This window comes from Hypanus sabinus, chromosome X1 (assembly GCF_030144855.1).
Source record: "Hypanus sabinus isolate sHypSab1 chromosome X1, sHypSab1.hap1, whole genome shotgun sequence".
Taxonomy (NCBI): Eukaryota; Metazoa; Chordata; class Chondrichthyes; order Myliobatiformes; family Dasyatidae; genus Hypanus; species Hypanus sabinus.
In genome coordinates, this window is record NC_082738.1 from 56,232,995 (window position 1) to 56,255,780 (window position 22,786).

The 22,786-nt window shown below is 40.1% G+C and overlaps 1 protein-coding gene across 5 annotated transcripts in view; it reads right to left on the reverse strand.

Moving 5' to 3' along the window:
• slc4a1b (solute carrier family 4 member 1b (Diego blood group)) overlaps window positions 1-22,786 on the reverse strand; it is an 89,241-nt gene that overhangs the window by 17,540 nt on the left and 48,915 nt on the right. For all 5 annotated transcript variants that reach the window (XR_009509043.1, XM_059956626.1, XM_059956628.1 and 2 more), the window contains 6 exons: window positions 19,600-19,813; window positions 16,908-17,114; window positions 15,038-15,186; window positions 13,197-13,391; window positions 12,151-12,318; window positions 11,165-11,254 (listed from right to left, as the gene is read on the reverse strand). Coding sequence is in view for 4 of the 5 variants with exons in the window: in XM_059956626.1 (XP_059812609.1) it covers window positions 11,165-11,254; window positions 12,151-12,318; window positions 13,197-13,391; window positions 15,038-15,186; window positions 16,908-17,114; window positions 19,600-19,813 (1,023 nt within the window). In the remaining variant the exon portion in view is untranslated. The remainder of the gene's footprint in view (window positions 1-11,164; window positions 11,255-12,150; window positions 12,319-13,196; window positions 13,392-15,037; window positions 15,187-16,907; window positions 17,115-19,599; window positions 19,814-22,786) is intronic.

A 22,786-nucleotide genomic window follows, 5' to 3' on the forward strand; every position in this document is an offset into this window, starting at 1 on the left:
CCGCATATGCCCGTTGTGCCTTCCCTTTTAACACACTTTGTAACAATGCCACCCACTGCTCTTTGGGCCACTTCTGACTCACTGCCACCTTTTCAAAATGCAAGAAATAACTATCAACATCCGTCTCCTCGAACGGAGGTACTAACCTAAACTCCCAACTAACATTAAACCGCTCCTCTCGGTCTGACCCTTGAACTCTTCACTCTTGCCTTAACTTCTCCATATCCAAGTCATGTTGCCTCTGTTTCTCTTTTTCCTCATACTCTCTCTCCTTCTCGGCTCTCTCTTTCTCCTTTTCAGCCCTTTCCTTCTCCTTTTCAGCTGCTTCCAGCTGTTTTAACTGAATTTCATGCTCCCTTTGTTTCTCAGCTCTCTCCTTCTCCCTTTTCACCTCTAACTCCTTTAGCTGGAGCTCATGCTCCCTCTTCCTCTGTTCCGCGTCTAGCCTCAATTTCTTCAACTCTAACTGAGCCGTCCCACTAGCTGGTACCTTGTCAGGGATATTTTCCAATACCTCAGCTGAAAACACATTTTTTACAATATAATACTGAGTTATGGCCCTCCGCACCTCCCACTTTTTTATCGACAACCTCACCTCTGCGAGATTTAGTCCTTTCGTAATATTTATCAAGTCCGACTTTGTGGTAGGCTCTAGCACCTCCGGAGTCGGGTTTCTATGAATTTATCAATGTCCATCTTTGCTGGTTTCCAGTCTGGTTACCCACGCAACCAGATCCAAGTTTGGACTTCCAAGCCCGATTTACTGGCCCTCCAATTTGGTATCAAATCTCGAGATGAGGCCCCACTTTGTTACGACCCCGTAACTGGGTCACTTACCAGCAAAGATAGAGAGGTCTGTTGAAGTCTGATGGTACTATTTTTAACAGTATTTATTAGTAAAAATACACAAAAATAATATGAATGCAAACATACAGATAATATACGTCGTCAATACTAAATCTAAAAGTGTGGGTATAATAATAATCAATAAGAAATAGCTCTATCGTTGTCTAGGGGATAATGTATTGTCTGATGGAAATATAAAAGTCACTCAGTTCATTCAGGCTGCAGCCTTTGGTTGGAGTCAAGAGAGAGATTTTTAGAAACTTGCCGGCTTTTCGTTTTATGATTTTGATCCTTCGAGAGTTCCGTTGGTGTGGCCGGTCACTTGTGGCCTCTCCTTTAGCTAAGTCGTTCTTCCGTGGTGAGCCTGCCAATTCCCAGGCAAGGGAAAAGGACGCACGCGAGCCCTCCACCGGCTGTCGCTATTAAACGCTGTCACGGGATTTCTAGCGTTTCTCCTGGTGCATCTAAAGGGGTTTTTCATCAGACCCTCTTTTATCCTTACTCATGAGGTCTCAGATGTCACTCAGGTTGGGATGATGCAATCCCTCAACCAGCCCACTCTGGTCGTCCCCTGAGGGGCTTCAATGAATAGTACAGTACTCAATACACAATTCCATCCCCAAGAGACAATGGCCATTATCAGTGGCTTTGTCTTGCTGAGACCAGGACACATTCCAAAACCTTGAGGATTCTCTCTCATTTCCTGGGTCCCAGACCCGAATTAATAGCGATCTTGCGATTCTCGAAAAGGAGGGGGCGACTTTGTACCCTTCAGCCCCTCAGAGTTGTGGCACATTCATAACAATTTTAAGTTTAGTCAAGTGAATAATCTGACACCACATTCAAGAGACCATGTCAAATTACTGAGCTATTCACATTGGAACAGATTTCCCTTGCCTCATGTGATGTGAGGGTGTCCATCTATAGCGATTCAATGTAGCCTCCTGCATCAGAGATTTTAGGAGCCTGAAGAGATGGTCCTGATCAAGTGGCTTGGACAAGTTAGTTTGTATCTGAGGTATTGAGGGAGTTATAACATTTAAAAGACTTCATGGTTTGTCTGGACAAATGATGAACTTTGTTAGCATGTCAAGTTGTTCCATTTTGGCAGATACAAATGGTCTAATTTATCTGATTATTCAGACTAGCTTTAATCATATGCAGTAAAACTTCAATAGTCTGGCATATTTGGGACTTTGGCGGCACCATAGAACCATAGAACACTACAGCACAGTACAGGCCCTTCAGCCCTTCATGTTGTGCTGACCCATATAATCCTTAAAAAAAAGTACTAAACCCACACTACCCCATAACCCTCCATTTTTCTTTCATCCATGTGCCTGTCCAAGAGGCTCTTAAATACCCCTAATGTTTTAGCCTCCACCACCATCCCTGGCAAGTCATTCCAGGCACCCACAACCCTCTGTGTAAAAAACTTACCCCTGATGTCTCCCCTAAACTTCCCTCCCTTAATTTTGTACATATGCCCTCTGGTGGTTGTTATTGGTGCCCTGGGAAACAGGTACTGACTATCCACTCTATCTATGCCTCTCATAATCTTGTAGTCCCCTCTCATTCTTCTACGCTCCAAAGAGAAAAGTCCCAGCTCTGCTAACCTTGCTTCATATGACTTGTTCTCCAAACCAGGCAACATCCTGGTAAATCTCCTCTGCACCCTCTCCATAGCTTCCACATCCTTCCTGTAATGAGGTGACCAGAATTGAACACAATACTCTAAGTGCGGTCTCACCAGAGATTTGTAGAGTTGCAACATGACCTCTCTACTCTTGAACTCAATCCCCCTGCTAATGAAGCCTAGCATCCCATAGGCCTTCTTAACTACCCTATCAACCTGCGCAGCGACCTTGAGGGATGTATGGATTTGAACCCAAAGGTCCCTTTGTTCATTCACACTCTTAAGTAACTGACCATTAATCCTGTACTCAGTCTTCTGGTTTGTCCTTCCAAAATGCATCACCTCACACTTGTCCGGATTGAACTCCATCTGCCATTTTTCTGCCCAACTCTGCAGCCTGTCTATATCCTCTTATAACCTTTGACAACCTACAGCTCCATCCACAACTCCTCCAATCTTCGTGTCATCCGCAAACTTATTCACCCATCCTTCCACCTCTACATCCAGGTCATTTATAAAAAACACAAACAGCAGGGGTCCCAGGACAGATCCCTGTGGCACTCCACTAGACACCAAGCTCCAGGCAGAATACTTTCCTTCCATTACTACCCTCTGCTTTCTTCCTTTAAGCCAATTTTTTTATCCAAACAGCCAAGGTTCCACTTATTCCATGCCTCATGACTTTCTGGATGAGTCTCTCATGAGGGACCTTGTCAAATGCTTTGCTAAAGTCCATATATACCACATCCACTGCCCTACTCATCAATTTGTTTTGTTACCTCTTCAAAACACTCATCAGGCTCGTGAGGCACGATCTTCCCTTCACAAAGCCATGTTGACTATCCATGAGTAGACTGTACTTCTCCAAATGTTCATAGATCCTATCCTTAAGAATCCTTTCCAGTAGTTTGCATACCACCAACGTAAGACTCACTGGTCTATAGTTCCCAGGTTTCTCCCTATTACCTTTTTTAAACAAAGGAACTACATTTGCCATTCTCTAGTCCTCTGGCACTTCCCCTGCAGCCAAAGAGGGTTCAAAGATCATGGTTAATGCTCCTGCGATTTCTTCTCTCAATTCCCACAACAACCTGGGGTGTATCATATCCCACCCTGGGGATTTATCAATCTTAATGTTTTTAAGAGGATCCAGCACTTCTTCCTTAATCTCCACATTGTCCAGCACACAGGCCTGCTCTACTTCGACCTCATCCTGATCAAGATCATTTTCACTTGTGAATACTGAAGCAAAGTATTCATTTAGGACCTCCCCAACCTCCTCCACCTCCAGGCACATGTTGCCCTCTTTATCCTTTAGCGGTCCCACCTTCATTCTCGTCATCCTCCTATTCTTCACATACACATAAAACACTTTGGGATTCTCCTTAATCCTACATGCCAAGGCCTTCTCATACCTCCTTCGAGCTCTCCTAAGTCCTTTCTTTAGCTCCTTCCTGGCTACCCTATATTTCTCATGAGCCCCTCTTACTTCCTGCTTCTTATAAAGGAAACATATGCTTCCTTTTTCCTCTTGACGAGTTGCCTCACATGTTTCGTCAGTCACGGTTCCCTTTTCCTACCATTTTTTCCTTGCCTCAGTGGGACAAACCTATCCTGAACCCAGCTCAAGTGGTCCCTAAACTTCTCCCACATTACTTCTGTGCTTTCCCCTTTGAACATCTGTTTCCAATTTACTCTCGCTAGTTCCTGCCTCATCTCTTCAAAGTTAGCCCTTCCCCAGTTAAGCACTTTACCATTTCGTCTGATTTTATCCCTTTCCATAGCTATGCTGAAGCTAAGGGAGTTGTGGTCACTCTCACCAAAATGCTCCCCCACCAAGAGGTCTATCACCTGACCAGGTTCATTACCCAGAACTAGATCCAGTATAGCTTCTCCTCTCGTCGGCCGGTCCACATTCTGTGTCAGGAATCCTTCTTGAACACACCTGACAAATTCAGCCCCATCTATCCCCCTTGCACTCTGGAGGTGCCAGTCAATATGAGGGAAGTTGAAATCACCCATAACTACTACCCTGTATTTCCTGCACCATTCTAAAATCTGCCTGCTTATCTGCTCCCTGGTGTCACGAGGGCTATTTGGGGGCCTATAGACTACTCCCAGCACAGTGATTGATCCCTTCCTATTTCTGACTTCCACCCAGACTGACTCCATGGACACTGCTTCTGCAGCGTCCTCCCGTTCTATAGCCGTGATAATATCTCTGACCAGCAATGCCACTCCCCCCCTTTTCTACTCTCTCTCTCTCTCTCTCTCTCTCTCTCTCACCGTCTTGTTTTACGACGGTTGGCACCCAGCTTAATGGTGCATTACCGCCACCTTCTGCTCCGGAATATGCGATAGACTCACATTCTAAATCCCTTCACCCAATTGCACACACACATATCCTAACCTACACTCTATCCTCCCATCTTTGGCCATCCTAGTACTCTATTCCTGTTTATCCATCATATCCTATAAAAAAACCCCTGTACTCCTTGAAAGCTAAAAATACCCTGACCTGTGTTCTCTCACCCATGCCCAGCAACCCTTTTAATGTGAATTCCTGCACCCCCAATTCCCTTAGATTAATTCTCATCATCTCTCTCTGTACCCCATCCTTCCTGCAACTCAGAACTACATGTTCTACTGACTCCTCTTTCTGACATTCCTCACACAGTCCTGTCTGGTGTTTCCCTATCAATTTCAATGTTTGGTTTAGTGCACAGTGCCCCAGCCTTAACCTAGTCCACACAATTTCCTCTCTTCTGTATCTACTACCTACCCTAGTACCTGCAACACTTTTTTGTATTTGATATAAATGCCTCCCTTTCCCCTCCCTGTCTCATCTTTCTTGCCACATTTGGTTGATTTTTTCCCAGATTACACACTTAACATCTGCTTTACTGATAATAATGTGCATTTCTCTATTTTCTTTCTTTAAAGTCCTCTTTGCCAACTCATCCACCCTCTCATTCCCCCTCACCCCTACATGAGCTGGAACCCATAGAAATTTAACCTGACCTCCCTGATTTGCAACTCTTGTGACTGACTGAAGGACTTCATAAAGTACATCTTGCCGACCGTTTGAGTGAGAAGACCTTAAACTTGCTAGAACTGAAGATGAATCTGAACATATCAACGCTTTGACTAGTCTAGCTTTCTCCACCCAACACAACACTGCCAGCATCTCCACTGCATACACCGCTAACTTATCAGATGTTCTTCTGCTGATTGAGATTTCTTTTGCTGGTATAGCCACCCCAAACCCTGTCATTCCTGTTTCAGGTTCCTTAGCACCATCTGTATAGACCTGAGTATAATCAGTATACTTTTCCATCACATGACAGTTAAATGCACTTACCAAATCAGTTTTATATTTTCCCTTCCTTTTTACCTCTAACAAATGTCAGTCTATGTCAGGCCATACCAGCTTCCATGGAGCTACAACCAGATAAACTACTGAAGGACATATCCTTAGATCAAACACTCCACATGATCTAGCAATATCATTCCCTACCTGACTAAAATTTTCCCTCTGAAACCTCTCATTTTCCCAGGACTCCTGCAACACTCCTTCAGCAGGGTGAGAATCATTGTGCCCCTGCAAATTAGCCCAGTAGTTTGCCATCAATTGCATCCTTAGCCCAGTAGTTTGCCATCAATTGCATCCTTCTTAATTCCAAAGGCATTATTCCCATTTCTACCTGCAGGACTGATACTGGTGATGTTTTAAAAGCCCCACTGCACACTCTCAAAACCTGAGCCTGAACCACATCCAGTTTCCTTACAAGAGACCTAGCTGCTGATCCATATGCTACACTTCCATAATCCAACACAGATCTTACTAAAGCCACATACATTCTCTTCAAAGCTGAACAACTTGCTCCCCATTCCCTACCAGTCAAACATCTCAACACGTTTATTACTTTTTTACATTTCTCCTCAACTTTCCTGATATGGTCTGCCCATGTTAATCGTGAATCAAATATAACTCCCAGAAATTTAAATGATCCAATCCTTTCTAATTCAATCCCATACGTCCTTAACTTCTTCCCTACCTCAATTCTTTTCCTGGTGAAAAATTTGAGTTTTTTCTACTGAAAATCTACATCCCCAATCATAACCCTACTCTACCACTTCATCAATTGCTCCTTGTAGTTTTCTGATTATATGCTCCATGTTCCTGCCTCTTTTCCACAAGGCCCCATCATCCGCAAACAGTACCAACCTATATCCACTGGTACCTTTGTGAAGACATCATTGATCATAATGATGAAAATTAACAGGCTAATCCCATGTGCCATTTCCCATTATGTACTGTTCTGATAATTCTGATCCAATCCAAACTTGAATTTTTCTATGAAACAAAAAATCTTTAATCCAATTAAAAACTCTTCCCCCAACCCCCCATCTTGTGCAGTTTAATAATCCTTCCTTCCACATCATATCATCGGCTTTTTCAATGTCAAAAAACACTGCAACTACTGATTCTTTATTTGCCTGGGCCTTTCTTATTTCAGTCTCTAACCTGATCACTGAGTCCATGGAATTCCTTCCCTTCCTAAAACCACTCTGATAACTTGCCAGCATTCCTCTCTTCTCAAGATCATACGATAACCTTTCTGTTATCATCCTTTCCATTACCTTACATATATTTGATGTTAGTGCTATTGGCCTGTAGCTAGTGGGTTTTGACGGATCCTTGCCAGGTTTCCATATTGGAATTACTACTGCTTCTTTCCATGCACTTGGTAATCTTCCCTCCTCCCACACTCTGTTATAAAAATGCAGTAACTTCAAGAGCACTCCTTCTCCTAGATTTTTTAGCATAACATAGCATATTAGATCTTTCCCTGGGGAAGTTGGTCTCGAGCTCTTTATTGCTCCCACCATTTCTGCCAAAGTAAATGGATCATCAATTATACCACCTGTTTCTTCCCTCCTGTTTAACACACCTGGGTATTGACTCATTGTTCTTTCCCTTCTCCTTCTCCATTCTTCAGACAAATTTTCTGAACTGTGTATCTTTACAAATGACTTGGCCACGATCTCAGCCTTATCCCTGCTGGAGACTGCTGTTTCCTCCTCAGATATCATTACTGGATATTCCCAATCCCTTCTCTCTCCCCCCATACTCTTAATCATTCCCCATACCTCTCCCACAGGCGTTGTTCTTCCTATTTTGTTGCAAAAACTCCTCCAACTTACCCTTTTAGCTTGACGTATAGTTCTCACCACTGCCTGTGCCTTCTTATATTGAATCAAATGCTGCATATTATGGGTTCTTTTAACTAGCCTGAATGCTCTATTTCTGTTTTTTACAACCTGACAACATTCCTCTGTCCACCATGGTACTAATTTTCTATTCATCCTATTTTTACTCCTGGGTATAGATCCTTCTGCTGCCATAATAATTGCTGAAGTCACCTGACTGTTTAATTCATCTATATCTCCAGAAATGTCAATCTTTGTCAATGCTTCTTCACTTAACTTCTGGAACTTACCCCAATCTGCTTTTCCAAACACCCACTTTGGGATTCCACCACCTGGTCTTACTTCAACTCTTTCACCCACTGAACATAAAACTGGGTAGTGATCACTGCCTACTGTTGAAGCAGTCCAAACTCCCCAGTTACTGATGCCAGCCAAGATATTAGACACTAACGTAATATCTAATACTGACTCAGTTCCTGTTGTTATGCTTATCCTTATTCCTCTACCATCATTCATACATACCAAATCCCTTTCTTCCATCAAATCTTCAATTACCTTTCCATTTGAATCTGTAATCGGATCCCCCCATATTGTGCTGTGAGCATTGAAATCTGCACACCACACTACTTTATGTCTGTTTTGTCCTTGTATCCTTAATAGGCTGTCCAAATCCAACCTTTTACATGGATTGTAGTAGTTAATTATAACCACTCCCTCCCCTCTCTCCCATATTTCCACCACTATGTATTCCTGATCTTCTCCTTTTTCCAGTACCCTATATAGTATACCTTGCTTGATTAACATAGCACAACCCCCTCCTCCCCCTAGATTTCTATCTTTCCTTATCATTGTACACCCATGTACCACAAAGTCTAAAGCCGGTTTCAACCAAGTTTCCTGAATACCCACTACATCCGGTTTTACAACCATTTCCTTAATAAAGTCCTTAAATTCCTGGCCATTGGCCAGTAAACTCCTTGCATTCCATTGCAAAAGAATCACCATAATGAGTACTAATCAACCTATGACACTTCCTGGTTTGACTGATTAGTGAGGTTCTCCCTCACTTCTTCCCATGTCAGTCCTACTAACCCTAAATGGTTTACTGCTGCTTTGACCACCAGCTGAATTTTGTCACTTTTTGACGTTACCTCTGCCGTACTATTAATGACTCCTGCAATGAATGTTACTAGAGCTTTTTTTTCCCCACATAAATCCTGTCATTTATTCTTCGCTGCATCTCTCTCATCCCTATTGCTCTCTGGTCATTAGGAGCATTATTCTGTTCTCTTGACATTCTTACAGCTTTTGCATAAGTGATCTTTCTTTTCACTCTTATTTCTTGAATTTTATTCTCCCGTCTCATAACCTCACACCCACTATATGCCACATTATGAGCTCCTCCTCAATTACAGCATTTTGGTTGCACTCCTGTTCCGCACTTTCCATATTCATGATCATCCCCACATCTAGCACATCTCCTCTGCCTTTTACAGCTTTTAGCTATGTGTCCAAACCTTTGACAATTATAGCAACTCAATGGCTTTGGCACATATACTCTTACTGGGTAACTCATGAAACCCAGGAACACTTTCCTTGGCACTCTTTCTTCTTCAAATTCAATCAATACTGTTTCACTTTCCTTTTTCATTCCCTCCTTCATTGTTTTCAGCCTTAGAACATTAATTACTTTTCCCCCTTTGATATTCCTCTTCAACTCCTCCATGTTTATACTCATTGGTACACCCATGATCACTCCTTTACAACCACCGTTTCGTGCTCCCACCCTCCATGTATATTCCACCTTGCATTTTCCTATCTCTTTCAGCTTGAGTGCTTTCTCAAGTTGTTCCTCATTCGCACATCTTGCCAATAGATTGCCATCATTAAGGACTTTTGCAAATACTATTTCCCCTATCTTATTTGCCAGAGTTGTTGTTAGCACAAACGGGTTCATTTTCTTCATGTGTCCTTGCGCCTTCTCATTAAACCTAATTATGACAACACCTCCTCTCTGAACGTTCATCTTCCTCACTTTCAGAACTCTCTCCACTGTCATTTCTTATTCTTTTATTCCCTTTGTCTCGGATTTCATTTATCCATCCCCTCACTATCTCCGCATTCCCTTTATTTCTCCCTTCACAATAATCCATTTCTCCCCAGCTGCCTACCTCTGATCCCAAATCCCTATCCCGCTCCTTCTCCACTCTCTTTCCCTCAGCCCCTCCTCTCACCTTGTCTGCCATTACCAGACCCGGGCAACCCCCTCCCAGCAATTCCCACTCCTTCCCCACTCTTTTTCCCTCAACAAGTTCCAAACCACATTCACGCATGCACCAACCACAAAATCCCCCTCCCTTTTTCTACCTCCCATCCTATTCCTTTTAAAACACCTGAACCCCTGGACCTGCATCAGCCAATCCTGCTCTTCCTCCAACCAAGTTTCAGTAACAGCCACAACATCGTAGTTCCACGTACTAATCCATGCTCTAAGTTCACCTCTTTGTTCCTAATACTCCTAGCATTGAAATAGACACATTTCAACCCCTTTAACTGGCTACATTTATGTTCTGTCCCCTGCCTGTCCTTCCTCATCAACTCAGAACTCTTAGCATCATGCCCTTGTCCTTCTACCTTAATCCCTGCACTCACATTCTGATTCCCACCCCCCTGCCAAAGCTTAATAAATTTTCTGGTCTATTAGATTAATATTCCAATAGGTTGCTGCACAGTATTGTAATCAATTTCTCAGTGGACCAGGTAAGATTAAAGGGAGTGCGGAACATTGTATCCAGGTTAGTTGAAAGAAAGTGTGGGAACTGGGGCCCTGGCAGTGGGAGAAAATGGCTCTCACTGAGTCAGATGTGATTGCAGGAACTGGGGCCCCAGTGAGTGAAAAGATGTTTGGGAACCAAGGCTCTGTTGAGATTGAAGGGTGGTCAACAGACATTACTTAGTGAGCCAGATGCCAAACTATTGCAATTTCTGAATATTCAGATAGTGGATTACTGGAGTGTAGTTGTACATACCAAAATAGAGTTGACTGTAGGTTTTTCCAAGTATGTAAAAGGAAATGAGGAAGAGTCACTAAGATAATAAGTGCTGATAAGCATTTAACTGCTAATTCTGCTGGGAATTAAGGCCATTTAGTTTTGAAGGTATTAGCAAAGTGGTCAAGAAGACATCAGTCATCTGCACAGACGTACCCTCCCAGTGTCACCAATTGCCTCAATATCTGATCAATCATCAATATTAGAGTTTTCTCAATGTTCTGGCTATCTGAAGTTACTATAGAAAGTAGCTAGGCTTTGTTCACTGACTGGTGTGACATTTGGGAGATGACCTGATGTTAGAAATATTTTGCATACCCCATCTATGTTCTCCATAACAATCACTCTCCACAACTCACCACTCCATTTAAGCAAGAGAATCTTTTTAAATCAGAAGATTATCAGAGAGTCTATTAACCTGTGTGAAGGTGTCCTTAATGAAGTAATCTATTAGCACCATTGTAAGGATGGCAATGGGGACTCCAAAATCACCAATCACACGTCGGATCTAAAAGAAGAAAAAGAGAGCTTTGTTCACGCTAAGGCTTATAACTATTATAAAATGCCAGTCTAAGCATGCGGTTACCTAAGTGGAGCTCTGGGTACTTTGGTCATGGATGTGGGATTTACTTAGTAAATGTTTTTTCAATGAACTGTAAAGGAATTTGGGGGAAGGGTGACTCTTATTTGGTATTGCTTTATTACAGGCACCTGTATTGAGATAAAGTGAAAAGCTTTCGTTTTCATGCCATTCAGTCAGATCATGCCATAGATAAACATATCAAGATAGTAAAAAGAAAATCAGAATGTAGAATTAGGAGTTACAGAGAAGATGCAGTGCAGGTAGATAAATATACTGCAAAGACAATATTGACATAAACTGGAAGATCAAGATTTCATCCTTTTGTGTATGAGAGGTTCAAGAATCTGATGATGGTGGGATAGAAACTGTCTTTGAGCATGGTGGTAAATGGTCTTAAGCTTTTGTATCATCAGCCTGACAGGAGAGGGGAGAAGAAAGAATGACCAGGGTAGGAGGGTCTGGCTGTATTCTTGAGGCAGCAGAAAGTGTAGATGGAGCCAATGGAGTGGGAGGGGGTGGTTTGTATTATTCTAAGACTCTATCTGTCTAAGGTCTAAATTGTGTTGGATATAATCCCATAAGAGATGGCTTAGTTTAAGAAGACTAGATAAAATAATTGTGTATGAAGAACCAAAGAAATTACAAAATCTAAAATATTTTGCAGTTAATATGTATGAAACTTATAAGCATGTTAACATATCTCATTTGAGGAAACAGGATTTGTCTGGATTTCCTGACCATTTGAACAAACATTGCACATATGAGCACAAACATTTCCTTGAAAATTTCAAAAAAATCAGGTTAACAGCAAAATTACTCACAGCTCCTGGGAAGAATTGACTGGTTTTCAGCTGTCTTAGAAAAATGGCAATAGTGAAGGTTCCAGACATTAGCACAAGGGACAAAAGAGCCGTATTAGGTTGAGGGTGTTCACTTGCATCAGGCACACTTGTGTTGTAATGCTTCATCAAAGGGTGGCTTTTAAAAATCTGTTTTTTAAAAAACGAGCAGCAATGAGTAAAAAAGAGCTTACTTCTATTACCTACATACAGTATCTTTTGAATGAAAGGTCACTCGTTCAATAAGTATTCCTGTCGACCACTAAGTAAAGGATGGACAATTCAATCAGGAAGTACAATACTTTCTGAAACTAACCTTCACTTGAAACTTACCCTATCATGTTTTTGACTGCCCACCCATGATTATTCAATTAAAACAATTTAAATAAAAGATTACCGTCATCTCATATTTAACATTCCAGTGATATCCTGTTCTACAGTTGTATGTTTGTGAAGAAAAGGTAGACCAAGGAGATGAATTATCGTATTACTCAATGACATTCCTGATTATCAATTTGTTCTAAAAGATGGAAGGTGTGTGTTGGGGATTGGTCAATTATTTGAAATAAGTTGGTAGGTCTGATTGCAAAGAATTGGGTGCATGCGGTTGAAACACCTGGGCTTTGATGATGCCAGGATTTATGAAAAATAGAGAAATAGGACCACAGAGATTTCAAGGGAATGCCCTTCTGACTGTGCAGGAGTGCATGCTAAAATCATAGCTAATGGGACGTCATCTGATGAGGTAACATGGACAGGTTTTAACTCCTTATCTGTTAGTAAATCTGATTTCTGTTGGATGGGCATGGTTAAATTGCCTTTTTATATTACCAATCAAAAATTCCAATAAAGATAAATTAACAACACTATTATTATTATTCTCACACATTCTATTAATGTTATTCATATGGTTTATCTCAGACCATTCTCCGATATTCCCCCCACCCTCCCTCACTGTTGCTGTCCCTCTTTTTCTCACTGAGTCTAACTCACTGTTGTCTCACACAGTTAAGTTCATTTATACGCACCTGAAATAGCTTGTTAAAGGTTTCATAGATGAAAATGAGGGAGATTAAGATGGAGAATATTTCCTGCGTAAATCGAGAAATGAATCGAACCAGGAAGCTGCCTTCAAAGGCAACAAGAAGAAGGACGATAATAATCATCCATAATCCAACCCAAATACGACCAGCCAGGTAACTGACACCAATATTTTCACAGAACTGTAAAAGAAGGGTGACATTAAAGTTTTAATTGAAAATATTCTTAGCAGTAGCCACTTATATTCTGCACTGGAACCAACCATATTTTATAACTTTGAAATCTTCGGTGATACGATATGTTCTATTCAAATCTGGGATGCAAAGTTACTACGTTCTATGGCTTCCCTCATTAACATTTCTGAAGTTCTGTTGTGTCTAATATTCTGCTTTAATATAGTAATGTTCCCAGAGTAACATCTATAAAATTCAGTGACTCTGTGATGAAGTATCATTCTCTTTCAACCCACATCTGTAGTAACAAAGCAACAAACACAGAATGCTGAAAGAACTCAGCAGGTCAAGCAGCATCTGTGGAATCAACAAACAGTCTACATTTCAGACCGAGACCCTTCTTCAGGACTGGAAAGGAAGGGGGAATTTGCCAGAATAAAAAATAGGTGAAGCCAGGTGGGTGAAAAAGGTAAACACATCTGATAGGAGAGGGGAGTAGACCATAGGAGAAAGGGAAGGAGGAGGGAACCCAGGGGGAGTGATAAGCAGGTGAGAAGAGGTAAGAGGACAGAGTGGGGAATAGAGGAAGATTGGTCTCACCAGAAGGTGAATGGGCAGGTGTAGTGGAAAAGATGCGGTTGTGGGCAGCATCAATAGTGGAGGAAGGGAAACCTTGTTCTTTGAAGAAGGAGGATATCTCTGAAAGGAAAGCCCCATCCTGGGAACAGATGTGATGGAAATGTAAGGGACTGAAAAAGGTTTTATGGGAGACAGGGTGGGAAGAGGTATAGTCAAGATACATTTATAAAAGAGAACGGTTGACAGATTGTCTTCAGAAATAGAGACAGAGACAGAGAAAGAAAGGGGAGGGAGGTATCAAAAATGTAGTAACAAATTTGTTAGTAACCTTTCTTTAGTGCTTATAGTAAATGCAAATACGTGCATATTCTGCTCATGCGGCAAAGATTTTAAAGGTTCAAGAGTCAAATTTAATGTTAGAGAAATGTATACAATATACATCCTGAAATGCTTTTTCTTCGCAAACATCCACAAAACAGAGAAGTGCCCCAAAGAATGAATGACAGTTAAACGTGAGAACCCCAAAGTACCATCAGCGAGCCTAAGCGTGTGCTAAGCAATAGCAAAGACACAGACCAAAATTACCCCAAAAGCTTTGCATTTCATCCAAAATTTGACAAACCACAGATTTTCTCTCTCCCTTGCAAGGGAGAGGGAGCTGTCCCCCATTTTCACAGCGAGCGGGAGACATAACAACAACCCGCTGGTCTATGATCTTTAAAGATTTTGATATTTAAGTATATTTTGTGCAAGAACAAAGCAACATTACTTGACAGAGATATCTATCAGGAGCACCAGATGAGCTCATTATCCACTCTGTGACATGATGAAGTTCAAAGTTCAACCTTGCTAGCTGGAGCTTCCAACATGCACTACCTGGATCATTGGCTCAATCACATGGTTGGTAGGAATCTTATATTAGGAAATAAATGAACTCTTAATAATATTGTCCTATGAAATGTGCACCATTGGATAGCAGACCATGCGCAATATACAAAGCTTAACATGGTTGTGATGCTCAAACTTTTTTTAAAACTGGGTTTGAATGTCACGGAAATAGAAGTTATTAGACTTACATTAAAATAGGCATCCTCAAACACTAAAAGTGGACCAGAGAAACCCAAAATAAGCAGGGGCTGAGCACCAATTAGAGAGAAGATGACTCCTTGAATTGCTGTGGAAACAATTAGCTCTGAAACACCCATGTTACCCTTCGTCTTCTCCTCTGGAAACAAGATTGAGAACAGTTAAGCATGAGGAATATTGAGGGCATGGAAAGCACAGTCTTATCATCCGACATCTGAAAAGGAGGACAAAGATGAATCAACCTTCCTTATGATCCATTCCCTCATTCAACATTCAGTTTATACAGTTTGGGAAAAAATGTTTGTAAATTTAGAAATAAAAGTTATTCCATATTCAAATGTTTAATTTCAACATACTTTAATATTGATTGCTGTGGTTTGTTGTATGAAAAAAGATTAACAAACTTGGCTTATGTTGTACCTATTGAATTCAGAACAGCAAGAGGTGATGTCGTTGCAGATACAAAATTCTAAAGGGCTTGACAAGGGGAGTGTTTCCCTGGGTTGGAGTATCTAAAACTAGTAGCCACAGTCTCAAAACAAGGGGCTGGCTATTCAGGTCAGAGATGAGATATCTGGATTTTTTGGAATTGTCCACGTAAGAGGACCGTGGAGAACCAAGCTCTGAATGGATTCAAGATAAAGATTGTTGTATTTTCAGATATTGAAGGAAATCAAGATATGGGATAAATGTAAGAAAGTTGTACTGAGGTAAAAGATCACCCTGTTCTTATCAAATGGCAGAGAACGAGAAGCTCAAAGGCCTTCTACTGCTTCTCTTTCTCGTAGTTTTGTGTTGTTATTTCAGTTAAATAGAGGCATTGATAATGTGGGTGGAAAAAGTTCTTTCTCCTGAACAGGGGAGACCAAAACTGGGGGCATGGTTGTAAGATGAGAAGGGAAAGATTTATAATGGTGATGAATATATGGAACGGGCTTCCAGAAGTGGTTGAAGCAGTACAATAGTGCCATTTGAAAGGCACTTGGATAGGTACATGGAAGGATGGGGCTTAGATGTGGACTGAATGCAGGACATTGGGACTAGCTGGATGAGTACAGGAGTCAGCATGGACTGGTTAGACCTTATCTGTGCTGTACTGCTCCATTCCTCAGTGACTCAAAATCATTAGTGAACTTCAACAAGACTAATTTATGTAACAAAATAAGGCATGTCCAGCACTTTAAGAGTATAGACTATTTTATAAGACTAGATATCAGTGTAGCTATAATTGGATATTGTTAGTCTATGTGCTGTACTAATGCAGTCTCTGGTGAGTTGCAGTGTTAAATTGAAAAACCATGCTCTAGGGTCATAGTCACAGGGAATTTAAAATGAACAAAAGCAGTATGAAAAGGAGTAATTAAGTGATGGCAAGTTTATAACAAATGCAGAAGGAAGAGACATTTAAGATAAATGAAAAGACTTGAACTTTAGTGGAAAAGAAAGGAGTCCATCAAAAAAACAAAAGAGTGATGTTGATGTTCTATCTGAGATTCTGTTTTGTGGTCGAATCTACTACTCTGCAACAAGTCTGTCCATATTTTACTACTTTGAGATCTTCAGTGACAAGTTGCACTTGACTATACAATTGTAAGATATCGGTGCTTTAGAGAATTCTGGACTTTTTTGCATATTAATATTTTTGAAGTTCTTTCCTCTTTTAAATTTGACAATACCCTACCTTTTCATGGTTACTTAAATGTGATAATTCAAACCACTTTTATTCAGAGAGTTATCAGTTGAATCCATCACCAACAGTTGCTTTAGGAAACTGCAATGTTTTTCCTGATTTTGAATTATTTAGTATTAATTTTTGATTAATTTAGTAAATGAAAGGTAATTGTCATAATAGCTTCTTACCAAGGAGACCTCCAAAAGTGATGGCAGGAGTCAAGGCAGCAAAATAAATGAAGATAATTGCAGCCAAACATTGAGGATTCAGGGCATCCTTGATGTCACTCAGGTACTTGGGATAACGACGTTTGATATCTCGGAACAAACCTCCAAATGGCTTCCCAGTTCTTTTGAGAGGATCATCGTCAACAGGTGGTGCTGGTCTGCTAGGAACTGGAACAATGGAAATTCTGAATTGCACATGATATCCAAGTGGACTTACTCCTGAGCTCTTAGGACCTCTTAGATCAGCAATTATTTTTGGAACTACTCTTGTCGTTCTGATTTAGATTTACTGGGAATTTGATCCTAACCCACTGTCTCCCAACTAATCTATCACTTTCAATGGGTTGCTTTTAAAATTCTTTCTGAGATACCTGATGAGAGCTTATGTTAGCTGTCTCATTCACAAGTCAGTTATGTTGTTAGCCTTGTCCATCAACCTCATTATTCAAGGTAAGGAATCACCATCCTGCTAATACTGACAACTTTTTGCCCATCTCAGATGAATAGTAATTTTATAATTTCTTACCTTTTCTACATTTGTAACACCACTTACTTCCTACAGTTTGCAGAATTCTGTATCCATTTCATCTGATTTTCATGTTATTTTGTGTTTGCAATGACTGTTGCTTACATTGTCTATAGCTTATAATATAAGCTAGTTATTATTAAATACCTGATATTGCCTTCACTGCCAATACCAGTTTCCATGATCTTTCATCTCTACCACCAACACAAGAGCATGAAGGTATAGCTTTGCCTCCAGTTGCTAAAGCAGCTTCTAGACACAAGAAAGACTGTAGATGCTGGAAATTTAGATCAACACACACAAAATGTTGGAGGAGCTCAGCAGGTCCACTATGACCTATGGTAGTTTCAATAATATTTTTGTACTGTGGAAATTTAATTCTCATGCATAAAGCTGTTATGATTTCCCATCTTCATTACTGAAGAAGTCTGGCACATGGTAATACAGTGTGCTATCAAAGTAATCAATACATCTTTCGTAAGCTTTACTAAATTTGGTGTGGTGAAGTTGGTGCCAAAGCAGTACTTTCAAAATTGAATGAAAATTAGTCACAATTTTATTCAAACTTAAAACTTAAATTTGTTCTAGACAGGGTGGATCTGTACAGTGTGAAACAAGAAGAAAAAATGAAGAAATGTTCCTCTGGTCAGTCCATTCAGTCTGTCCAGCATTAGTGCTTTGATTGTCCATCACAATGAAATCAGATACCAGTGACAGAAATCTTCACCTCAATGTATTGCTTATCTATTCAACTGTTTACCCATGAATCACTGTAGAAAATGTAAGCAATATCAAACTTTTCTTTGCCTCCAGCTGCAGTTTATTTTTGTTATCCACCTTTTTGTGTTTGTGTTTTTTGTTGATGTTCCAAATATCCACTGAAGAAAAATATACATATCTTTGCTTCAATGGGTTAATTTCATAAGGTACATTGCAGGAACATTTGACTCCTTTGTGTTTGGTGCATGGGCTGGGCTTTGGGCATTTCAGGTAATGGTGAATTATGCTGGAGATGGGGTTTTTATTTATGGAAAGATTGGCCATTCTTCTTAATGTATTGATTGTTGAGATGCAATTTAATAAAGCCGCTAAAAATCAGAATAGGTTTGACAAATAAGGAGATGTTGGTATGTTAGCATGTTTCATGTTGGAAGAATTACCAATGAGATAATTGATTAAAAGAACAAGGAAGAAACCAGATTTTGTTTCATTCACTAACATGCCATGATCTAGAAAATACCAATGAAGAGGTGATGTGAGCAGATTAAAGAACTTGCAAATGGGAATTCAGGGTTCAGGGATTGAACCACTCTTTCAGTCAGCCGCTCCAGACTTTTAGGCTCAATGGAGCCCGTCCACAGAAGTGGGACTCTTTGACTTACTTTGATTTATTGCTTGTATGTTTCTTCTGGGATATTTGGCTGGATCTACGGTAGATTTCTAGATTTGTATAGAATATGTTTTTTGGCAGTAAATGGAAGGTGGTTTGTGCAAACCTGATCTTCTTAGCTTAGCATGTAAATTCATAAGTTCAAGAACAGTCTCATAGTGGTTATATTGCAGGAACTGCAGCCAGAGCAACATGCGGTCTGCTGGAGGAATTCAAAAGGTTGAGCAGCATCTGTAGGAGAAAAGATACTCTTAATGTTTCAGGTTGAAACCATGCATTAGAACTGGCAGTCGAAACACTGACAATATGTTTCCTCTCAGAGATGCTGCTCAACCTGCTGAGTTCCTCTAGGAGACTGGTAGTTGCTCCGGGTTTCACCATTCACAGTCTCTTGTGTCTCCAGCAGCCAGGGGTTTGGATCATCATGTATAACCTTGAATCCCACCAGATTACCCAAGGATTTAAAATTTTTGTAGGTATATAGATAAGAAAAATTGTTCTTAGTAACAGTAACCACATAACTACAGATATATCACAAAAGCTCATACGTATCATGGCTTTTGGGAAGGAAATGTATCATCTTTACCTAGTTTAGCCTATATGTTACTCACATCCACCAGTGTGGTTGATTCTTAACCATCTCCTCAGTTAAGAGATGTCTTCATTGCCAGCATTACCAAAGATGTCAAGAGCATTCAAACATAAACATAGACTAATGTAAAGTGAGCCCATTTTACCTGTCTCTGATTGCTGAGCTGCTTTCATCAACTTGTCATCCTTCAATTTCTTCCTGTTCAAAAGCATTTCCTGCTGGTAAAGTATCACATATTTTAGTTGTTCCACATCCTGGATTTCTGTTGGTGAAATGACGATGCTGTAGTCCAGAACCTCTCGGATACCATTCAGCAGATCACAGGGATTCTTTGCTTCGTATGCCACTTGGCGGAAAATCTGGAAAAACGGAATGAGCCTCCTCATTTAAATTTTCCACCACAAAGAAAGTACCTTCCTCCTTCACCATTGAGCAGCTGAGGGAGAGCAGTAGGCGCAGGAGCAGTTGACCCACTTTAGTTCTAAAATATTACTACTGTGTATACTTTAAGTATCTAGAAAACTAAAGAGAAGGTTCTATTCAGGGAGGATGATGCAACTGTGGCTGATAAGGAAAGTCAATAACAACATAAATGGCAAAGAGAAGGCATATAATAGAGCAAAAATTAGTGGGAAGTTTGAGGATTGGGAAGCTTTTAAAAACCAACAGAAAGCAACTAAAAAGATGAAATATGAAGGTAAACTAGCCAATAATATCAAGGAGGATACCAGAAGTTTTTAAAGATATATGAAGAGTGAAAGTGAGGTGAGAGTAGATATCGGACCATTGTAAAATGATGCAGAGACGAGAAAATGGTGGATGAACTAAGTAAGAATTTTGCATCAATCTTCACTGTGGAAGACACCAGCAGTATGCCAGAAGTTTGAGAGTGTCAGGGGTCATGAAGTATGTGAAGTTATCATTACTAGGGAGATGGTGCTTGGGAAACTGAAAGGTATGAAGGTAGATGAGTCACTTGGACCTAATGGACTACACCACAGAGTTCTGAAAGAGGTAGCAGAAAAGACTGTGGAGGCATTTTTAATGATTTTTAAAGAATCACTAGATTTTGGCATGGTTCTGGAGGACTGGAAAATTGCAAATGTCTCTCTACTCTTCAAGAAAGGAAACTATAGAACAGTTAGCCTGATCTCAGTGGTTGGGAAGATGTTGGGGTTGATTGTTAAGGATGAGGTTTCATGGTACTTAAAGGCACATAACAAAATAGATCAAGGTCAGCATGGTTTCCTTAAGGGAAAATCTTGCCTGATAATCCACTGGAATTCTTTGAAGAAACAACAAGCAAGGTAGACAAAGGAGAATCGGTTGATGTTGTGTTCTTGAATTTTCAGAAGGCCTTTGACAAAATGCCCATGAGTCTGATTAGCAAGGTATGAGCCCATGGTATTACAGGAAAGATACTAGCATGGATAGAGCATTAGCTGATTGGAAAGAGGCAAGGTGTGGGAACAAAGGAAGCCTTTTTTGGTTGGCTTTTGGTGTTCCACAGGGGTCAGTGCTGATATGCCAATGATTTAGATGACGGAATTGATAGGTTTGTGGACAAGTTTGCAGGTGATACAAAGATAGGTGGAGGGGAAGGTAGTGTTGAAGAAGCAGGGAGTATGCAAAAGGATTTGGACAGATTAGGAGAATGGGCAATGAAGTGGTAGATGGAATACAGTGTTGGGAAGTGTATGGTTATGCATTTTGGTAGAAGGAATAGAAGTGTAGGCTATTTTCAAAATAGGGAGGAAATTCAAAAATTTGAGGTGCAAAAGGACTTGGGAGTCCTTGTGCACGATTCCCTTAAGGCCTGTATACACTGGAACTTAGAAGAATGAAGGGAGGTCTCATTGAAAGGTTACGGGGAGAAGGAAGGAGAATGGGTTTGAGAGGGAAATGGATCAGCAATGATCAAATGGTGGAGCAGACTTTGATGGATCAAATGGCTAATTCTGCTCCTATGTCTTATGGTCTAATATCTAGTAACAACCAAAGGTTCTTACTATTACTATCTGTAACATTGGGAAATGGACTAGGGGTTGAATTAAGAAATTCAAAATCAAAGTAAGTTAATTATCAAAGTACATATAGGTCACCATATACAGTACTATCTTGAGATTCACCTTCCTGCAGGCATCCATTGGAAAATAAAGAAATACAATAGAATGTATAGAAAAAAATACACAATGACTGACAAACAACCAATGTGCAAAAGAAAATAAACTCTACAAATAATATACTATGTATACATAGTAGTAAACTCAACTTGACTTCAGTGATAAAGTCCACCACTACAGCATATGCCAATTCTGAATTCAACCACCTGAGCAACGAATAGATGGAAGTCTTTGTGCAAACACCTCCGCATCTTGATAGTCAGAAAAAAATCTTTTTCCTTCCTCCAAAAAAATTATCAGTGTTGCTGGGTGACGCATTGAAAACTTATAACCTTTTTCCCACAAAACCTTTTTAGCTGGGTTAAATTCTTTCTTTCTCTTCAAAAGGTTATAACTTATATCAGGATAAAAAAGAACTGGTTTCTCAGCTATCATCAATGGACCTTTTCTTCTTTTAGCACCCTGGGCAGCCGCCCTCAAAATCTTTTCTTTATCCTGGTATCTTAAATATCTTATCAAAATTGATCGCGGATTTTGATCATCCATCTTCCATCTATTCGTTGATTAAAAGCGGAGATTTCTAAATGTAATGGTTAAAGACGAAGACAGAGAAAGTAAATGGAACTGATGGATATTTAAGGACGATATAAGGGAGAAAAGTAATATTTTAGAAATATTAATTGAGAATGGTATGTTTTTTTTTATATATATATCTTTCATGTTGCGGGGGGGCTGGGGAGCTTTGAATCGGTTACTACGGGATTCACGTGTGTAATCATGGCGATTGCCATGACCCGTACAATAGAGGGGGGGTAATGTTGTGTTTCTTTTTTTTCACAACATTAGTAGGGGTTTTTTTTTTTTTTTTTTTTTTCTTCTATTTTTCTTCTATTCTTTTGCCTGGATGATTGGTGGGGACACACATAGCAACATGGAGACTTCTAAAAAGATTTCCCAGGATATAATGAGAGTTGAAAGATTAGGTATTATTATAGATTGGAGTAACATAAATAAAAATAATGACTAATTTATTGAATTTTTTAAGTTTTAATGTTAATGGGCTTAATGGACCAATAAAAAGAAAAAGAATTTTAACATACATTAAAAAAATGAAAATAGATATAGCTTTCTTACAAGAAACTCATTTAACGGATATAGAACATCAGAAAAAGGGATAAAACCGAAACTCAAACTAAATAAGTATCAGAA